This window comes from Cryptomeria japonica, chromosome 5 (genome assembly GCF_030272615.1).
Source record: "Cryptomeria japonica chromosome 5, Sugi_1.0, whole genome shotgun sequence".
In the NCBI taxonomy this organism is placed as follows: Eukaryota; Viridiplantae; Streptophyta; class Pinopsida; order Cupressales; family Cupressaceae; genus Cryptomeria; species Cryptomeria japonica.
In genome coordinates this window covers 697,533,061-697,540,688 of record NC_081409.1, presented here as the reverse complement: position 1 = coordinate 697,540,688, position 7,628 = coordinate 697,533,061, and the positions used below count along the sequence as shown (strand labels likewise).

General features: G+C 31.4%; 1 protein-coding gene across 1 annotated transcript; it reads left to right on the top strand.

Annotated features, from left to right (window-relative positions):
- Nucleotides 1-5,902: 5,902 nt before the first annotated feature.
- On the top strand, nucleotides 5,903-7,255 carry LOC131027188 (uncharacterized). The gene is made up of 3 exons (XM_057957179.2): nucleotides 5,903-6,261; nucleotides 6,397-6,907; nucleotides 7,001-7,255. Exons 1-3 carry the CDS (start codon nucleotides 5,903-5,905, stop codon nucleotides 7,253-7,255), a joined length of 1,125 nt encoding a protein of 374 aa, XP_057813162.2.
- Nucleotides 7,256-7,628: the final 373 nt, after the last annotated feature.

Genomic DNA, 7,628 nt, shown 5'->3' with positions numbered 1-7,628 from the left:
CCATGTTATTTTACAAAAAAATCTGCATGCATAATTTTAAATAATTTGTTCAACTATTATAACCAAACTTATGAGATAATACAATGTGGCATATAATTAAAGTAACACAAAATATCTTGATACATAAGATTAGAAAAGAGTCTAAATACTTGCTATGTAACCAATGTAAATAATAATAAGGTTCTTAATAAATAATTGTTATCAATCTACTTCTAGTTTCTCTTGAACTAATGCCAAATCCTTTGCAAAATTATAAAGAGATAAATTAACTATTTCTTCCACTTGAAGTAATGTTATGTTTATCTTAAGATGGTTCTTACAAATCATAATCTTATCAATTTTAGATTTTACAAGAGAGCTAATGTTTTCTCCTAAAATTTACTTCAATTAAAATTAGTATTTAAATTTTCTAACAAAGCGATCATAGGATAGGTTTGTTAAAAACTCATTTTCTTAATAAAGTTAATAATCCTATAAATGAGACATTGAATTATAACTTTATTCAATTTACATAGGTATGCAAACATAATTTGAAAGGACATGGGTGCCCAACTATTATATATAAGCTTAGGACATAACAAGTTATGGAAATAGAACTTTGTACATAACAAAAAGTAAGAAATGTTTTGAGGTACAAATCAATATATGACTATAGTTCCACATGTACTAAGATTTAAATGCAATCAAGCTAAAGCAACTTAACATTTATAATAATGATGCTTTGTGTTTCATGCCCACGAAATGGGATCATTTTGATTTTGAGATCAAGTAGAAACTAACAATTGATTACATTGTCTAAGATTTGTTTAGCACCATTGGGCTCTGCTAGTAGAAATTGAAAATCTTCTGCGCCAACACCCAACAAAGCCTGGTCATTCAAATGCAATAACTTTAATGAGTTCACCTGTTTCATCTTGCAAGTTGATTTTTAGCATATAGCTAAAATCACATTCAGAGAGATCAATGGAACACTTCGGGCACCCTATCAACTTTTCAAAAAAGGGCTTCGCCCATATATAGATGGCTTTATTTATTAAGCAATTTGAAGTTTTTTTATTTGGGTTTAAAAAAAAAAAATCTAAGTTAATTACTATTAATTACTTAGTTTAATTTCTTTTTTTTTTTAGTTTGATATTAATGACATTTAGGAAATAATGATTTTTTTTCCTTAGTGTAAATTTTAAGATATTGAATTTCGACTTAGAAAAAAAAAATTGGGATTAATGTGTAGCAAGTTCGTAATTAAATTATCCTTAGTAAACTCTATAATTGTGGACTATATTCTCTTAAATTGAGTTACTCAATCCATTAAGAATCATTGGGACACTTGATTGGCCTTTAGAGATTAATTTACATTAATATGATTTGAACCAAATGCTTAAATTTAATCGCTATTTTGGATTCGTTAATTTTACTAAAATCATTGGGACACTTGATAATTTTTAAGTTAATTTTTTTTTAAGGTAGAATGAAAATTTTAATTTTTTTTTAATCACATTCAGAGAGATCAATGGAACACTTAAAGTTGATTTTTTTTTTTAAGGTAGGATGCTATAATTTTTAAGTTAATTTTTTTTTAAGGTAGAATGAAAATTTAAATAATATTAGTAATTTTATTCGATCAAAAGTTGAATTTTTAGTTTGGATTATACAATATATTGTGTATATGATTATTGTATCCAAAAGAAGTTGAATGAGATAAGCCTCAATTTCAAAATGAAACATCTTCTAGAAAAATAAATTGATAAATTTTAGTGATAAAAAAGATGTGAAATATGTCTAGGTAGTATACTTTGGGCATCATCTTGTCCTTTGTTCATACTCTTTACCCTTTTCTTTCTTCTTTTTCTCCCCTTTATATCCATCTCAACAACCTAGTCTAGAGGCTTATACAAGCTTCTTTATACACATCTTTTGACTCTTTTCTATATATCTTATGGTTAGGTATAAGTTTAAAAGCTTGGAAAGCTATGATCTACAAGTCCATTATCCACTCTTTATGCTAGACTTGATGGGGCCCAAAGCGCCAAAAAATTGTCTTTGCTTGAACATGTTAAACTATCTATTCAAATTGCTTGGTAACATTCATTAGTTAGTGGGCTCTCCAAGCATTTAACATTTTCCTTTGATCCTTGACCTCCATTATTCTTATTGCTACACTTTATCAACCAAATAGCCCTAGAAATTTGTATGGAATGTATCGTGAGACAAGGAAACATAAAGAAATCACAAGACGCAAAAGATTAAATAGTAAATTTGTAAAATTTGATAGTAAGCTCTAATACCCTTCCACAAGAGAATAGAGAAAGTAGATAATTTTCTTGATTATGTATGCGATAATGTATAATGATCAATAATGAATCAATGATACATGACGATGTTGTTTTTGTTAGATAATGCATATAAGGCCTTGCTTATATAGGAAAGATTAAGAGAGAAGACTAGATAAAATTGTGAAAAGTGTCTTAATATATGTTGTGAGATAGTTAGAGATAAGACCATATTATTACTATAGACTTCTAGAAATATTCCTAGAGCCCCAAGTAAGATTAACATGTGAACATGTGTGAATATGACCTACTAGGTGAACTAGTTATGTAATATACATTCTTCACACCAACATCGTCCTTAAGTGCAAATTAGAGAGGAATAAATAAATGTGCAAGAATGAAAAGATGATGCAACAGTGGGTCTCAATTACTAGACCATGTTACGTACCCAAAAATACAAAGTTTCTCTCACAGATAGTGTAAAGGAGAAAAAACCCTCTCCAAAAGAAAATGCAACAAAACATGTACAAGTGACGAAAGAAGTGATGAATGGAAGACTTAGCATGGTCCCCCAAGAACTTTGTCCTTCTCAAATATACAATAGGTATTGCATTATGGGGGAGAAAGGGTTAGAATATATATCCCCACATAATGAAGTAGCTCCTAGATGTAATGGTGAGTGCTTGAAGACAAAAGATAATACAGTACAAACAACCTGCTCCCCCTTAAGAATAAACAAGTCCAATGGTTGATGTAGAAGAAAATTTATCTCCAAGAAGAGAGACGAGGAACAAATATCACAATGGATGTCTTTGAAAATTGAAATTGTTTCCATGTTGATGTTAAAATTTATCAAAATAAAGTTAGGTTTTCTAAGCCACACTAAGGGAGATGAAAATCTAGTGGAGATGGACGTAGAACATGGTCCAAAGATAATGATAAGGTTATAAAAATTGTGTTGTAACTATCATTAAAGAGGAGATATAACCCCTCAAATGAGTCCTCCAAAACTACAATACGAGACTAATAAAACAATTTTGATATACCTATGATGTACTTATCCAATTTAAAGTTAAATCTAAAAGACAATGGTCATTGAACTAAACTAAATTGAAAGGGCCGCGAAAACACTCAAATCTAAATAAGTAGGAGGTGGAGGGGATGAAAGATCAATACAAGTCTCAAGAATTCTAAGGTTCAAGTGACCACAATTCTAAAAAATGGTTCACACTTTAAATGTATGACTTTGAATACCAATCAAGGAAACTACATCATCATCTTGAAACTTTTGAAAAGGTATAAAATTGAGATGAATGATCAACCATACCAACAACATTGATATCTCTATTCTCCAAGTATTTAATAAAATCAAAATTAGGCTTGAACTCAATTATTTTCCCTACTCCTTGATGTGTGCAATATATTTAATAGAAAGAAGATTGGTTGATAAGGATGGGACAACAAGTACATATTAAATTTTTCATCTCATATATCGCTATATACTTTCACACAAACATGCATATATGTATTATTACCCATCAAAACGTATAGTAAAGTGCAAGGCTAAAATGGAGAGAGAGCATACCTTATGATGAAACCATATTGTGTGAGACTCCAAAATCAAGAATTCATCTCTCTAACTCAAGTCTTGTAGATGAAAAAGTGCTTTACCTTCATCAACTCCATTAGCTAATTTGGTTGTCCCTAACTATTTGGACATCTGATGATGATGTAAAAGAAGAGGACAAATTAGAAGAAACTGAAGGTAATAAAATATTATGTTCCTAAAGGAGATGCTTCAACTCTTTTAATCATGTTATGTAATATTTGTGTTCATCATGTCTTTATCTTTTGTAATACATGAACATGTGGATATCTCCTTTTTAGGTTTATCTACTTTGGAAGAGATGGGAGACTCATTTAGATTCTTTCTTAGCTTTGGGTTTCTTCTTTAATTTTCCTTTGGGTGTTTGTGCTAACAATTCTTTACTCTCGAGCTTTGCATCTAATTAGATAAGATTATCTCTCTCTAGTCAAATGGTCTTTAAATGCATCAAAAGAAGGCATGTAAAATGGTTCACCTAAGGCATCTATAGTGGAATAGAAGGTAGAAGAAGAGATTACAAGTTATCTTTTTAACCTAGACAAAATTAAGGATATATACTCTATCAAATTTTTCTTTCTTATAACTAGCTGATTGAGATCTAAATGATTTGAAATTAAATAAATAATTCTTAATGACATAGGAAATGTATTAGAAGAGAGATTCTAATATTTTCTCTATTTAAAAAGTATGATATTCACTAATTGTAACAAAATATATTTGTATTCATTCCATACCTACTTTGTTGTAGTGCATTTCTTAATATAAAACACCAAGAGCTATTATAAACATGGAATTAAATCAATCCTATAGTCTTATCATAGTTGTTCTTGAGAGAAAATTTATCATACTCTTAATTGAATTCAAGTCTATGTTCATCCAATGAAGACCATAAATGCCTAGAAAGGAGTAGTTGTTGGATTTGGACCTTCCATGTATGATAATTATGAGTGACTCAACTGAACCCAATACAGAAAAAATAGGCAATATAATACAATAATCTAATATGAAACCTCCTAAATATAAATAAAGACTGAAAATGAAGGACCCTTAAACAAATATAACTTCTCTATGTGCCAAGAAATTCAAATAATTAATCATAATAAGATGTGTGTGTATATATTTAAACCTACTTGTATCCATTCTTCTGCCCATTCAAACCATCCACTTTATTTCTAGGGGAGGAAGTTCTATATATATAAACCTAGTTGTATCCTTTCTTCCACTCATTCATGTGTAAAGCTTCAAACCTTCCACTTTATTTTTCCGTGTGGAAGTTCTAGAGGTTTTAGTCAAACACTCAATGCTTAATAAAAAATATTTTTTGTTTTATAATTTTTATTTTTTTTAAAGATTATGTAAGAAAGAAGCAACTCCTCTATGGTAATATTCGAGCAATTTTCCATGTTTATCAATAATTGTTTTAACATTATAATGAATTTCAATATCAGAATGATTCTAGCAATTTTTATTTTATTTTTTGAAAAAATTCAAAAAATCATCTTTCTTTTGAATATGATAATGATGGTCTATATATAAGAAAGGAAAGGAAAAGGAAAAAACAGATCTTTTATGATCCACAATACCAGCAATCTGTATATGAGTCTATATATATGAGAATAAAAAAAAACTGAAATACAACTAGCAGGTTACAAATGTACAGTCATGAATGTCCACAGACAACTGCTAAACTGTATAAGGTGAATGAGCATCGGGTTACAAGCTAAAATATATTGGCGCTGCTGAATAGAAAGGTTGTTTTGAACCTTGCTTAAATTTAAATACTTGACCGGGCCATACAATTCACAAGGATAATAAAATGAATTTTGGATATTGTCAGAGCTTATAAAATTGATTTGTCTGTTCCCTTAAGCTTTATCCTCTTCTATAAAGTCAGAAGCCATGGGCAGTTTGCTAATTGGATGGCAATACCTCTGCAAGGCCTATTACTGTATAAATTTGAAACTAGAACGAGATTTTCCCAAAAACATCTTTTTTATCTGATCAATCAATGTATTCCACAATATCTATGGCGGCCTACATGAAGGCCTGTGCAATGGTAAAAAATGCCCAGGCCGAACAACAGAACTCAGTTCTGTTCCCTCCGCCTGCTGGTCCTTACTCTTCATACCTCTTACTGGAGGAAGATGAACATGATGATAATGGTGCCTCTGAATCATGCTGCTGGGGATGTTGTAATTGCTACCTGAGAGAATTGCCATTTCCCCAAAACAAATGCTTAAGAATCGAATACACTACAACTACAAGTAATGGGACAAGTTCAACCACTTGGACAGAATGCGATAGGGTGTACTGTATTCCTGTTTTGGGCAAACCCATCTCCTCCCATTGCTACTATGTTGTGCGAGCTGAAGGCAAGCACAAGGGGTAAAAATGGCAACTTTATTTGATTTGTTAGTTGTGAAGAATTTTGGCTCTGTGGGTATTTCTAGATTGAAGTTAACTATCATCTGACAATCTTTCTGCATAAAGTATTGAATCTGTATTTATGGGTGTGGACAGATTAGTGGAAACATGCTCTACTGAAGAAGACATGAGAACATTTTGCTGTTGTAGATGTGTGAAAGATGTTCATCCTAGAGCTTTTCAACCCACAAACTCATATCAACAAATGAAAATAATCTCCTCAAAGAAGTACAGATTTGCAACCAAGAGCATAGCTTCTGATGGTTTCCCTCATTTTTTGCGTAGGACTAATTGGAGTGTGGTAACCAAAGAGATGCGTGGTAATCATGGCAGACTTGCTCATGTTGGAGGTGAAAATACTGAGCTGAGAGCACAATTTCCCCCTTTTGATTTCTCTTTGCTAGAGAAAAGGCCTCCTATTGTTATAGTTGGGGAGTGGTACTGCCCTTTTATCTTTATCAATGAATTGGGTACCAGATTGGAGGATGTTAAGATTCAGCTCATGGAGTGTCCCTTCTATAAGATGGATCTAGAAAAGTTCTGGGAAGAGATGTATTCAATTCAAGGTATGACAGGAAAAGATGTTCATGTGGACCAAACCTTGAAGGTATAAGAAGGGCTATTGTATGGAGAAGTGGGAACTGAGGAAATTAGAGATAATGGAGGCAATGTTTTGTTTAGAAGTGTGGTGAAGCAACAGGCTACTGGTGTGAAACTTAGCTGGCCCATCATTGCCAAAATGAGGGCTGATCAAGATAGATATGGATTAGATCAAGAGGGAAGATATGTAAGGGTGAAGAAATCATTTAGTGGCAGTGGGATGAAAGGAAAATTTGCCTGTTATGTTGTAGTGGAAACATATGTATTGAAAAGAATGGATGGGAACGTTGTACTTAGTTATTCATTTAGAAATCCGAAACTAATACAGGGGAAGTGGGAAGTGTGGGAAGTGTGAGGAAAACACTTTTAATTGCTTTTTATATTTTCTCTTTTGTTAAATGGATTGTAATATCTGAACTCACAATTGCCTGATTTTCCCACTTTCTCAGGAATTCAGGTTTAGCTTTTTTATTACTTTTTGTTTACAAGATTAAATCAATTCAGTTCATTTTCTTTTTGAATAACATATTGATTTACAATATGGATGAATGAAATTGGAATGGATTAGTTTGTAACAAAAGAAAAAGTTACAACTGATTGGAGCTAAAATCTAAGGCAATAGAGTTCCGAAACATAGATCCGAGTGCCCAAACTATTCAAATTAAGGCATTTACATTAAGATTATAGTTATAATTATAGTAAGAACATTGATGAATGTTGATACAAAC

What these genes read in the sequence shown, in the direction of transcription:
- LOC131027188 (XM_057957179.2), top strand. Translation starts at nt 5,903, where the DNA reads ATGGCGGCCTACATGAAGGCCTGTGCAATGGTAAAAAATGCCCAGGCC. An exon ending in GCTGAAGGCAAGCACAAGGG is followed by an intron (nt 6,262 to 6,396) that starts GTAAAAATGGCA and finishes GGGTGTGGACAG; the next exon opens with ATTAGTGGAAACATGCTCTA. An exon ending in ATGTGGACCAAACCTTGAAG is followed by an intron (nt 6,908 to 7,000) that starts GTATAAGAAGGG and finishes GTGAAGCAACAG; the next exon opens with GCTACTGGTGTGAAACTTAG.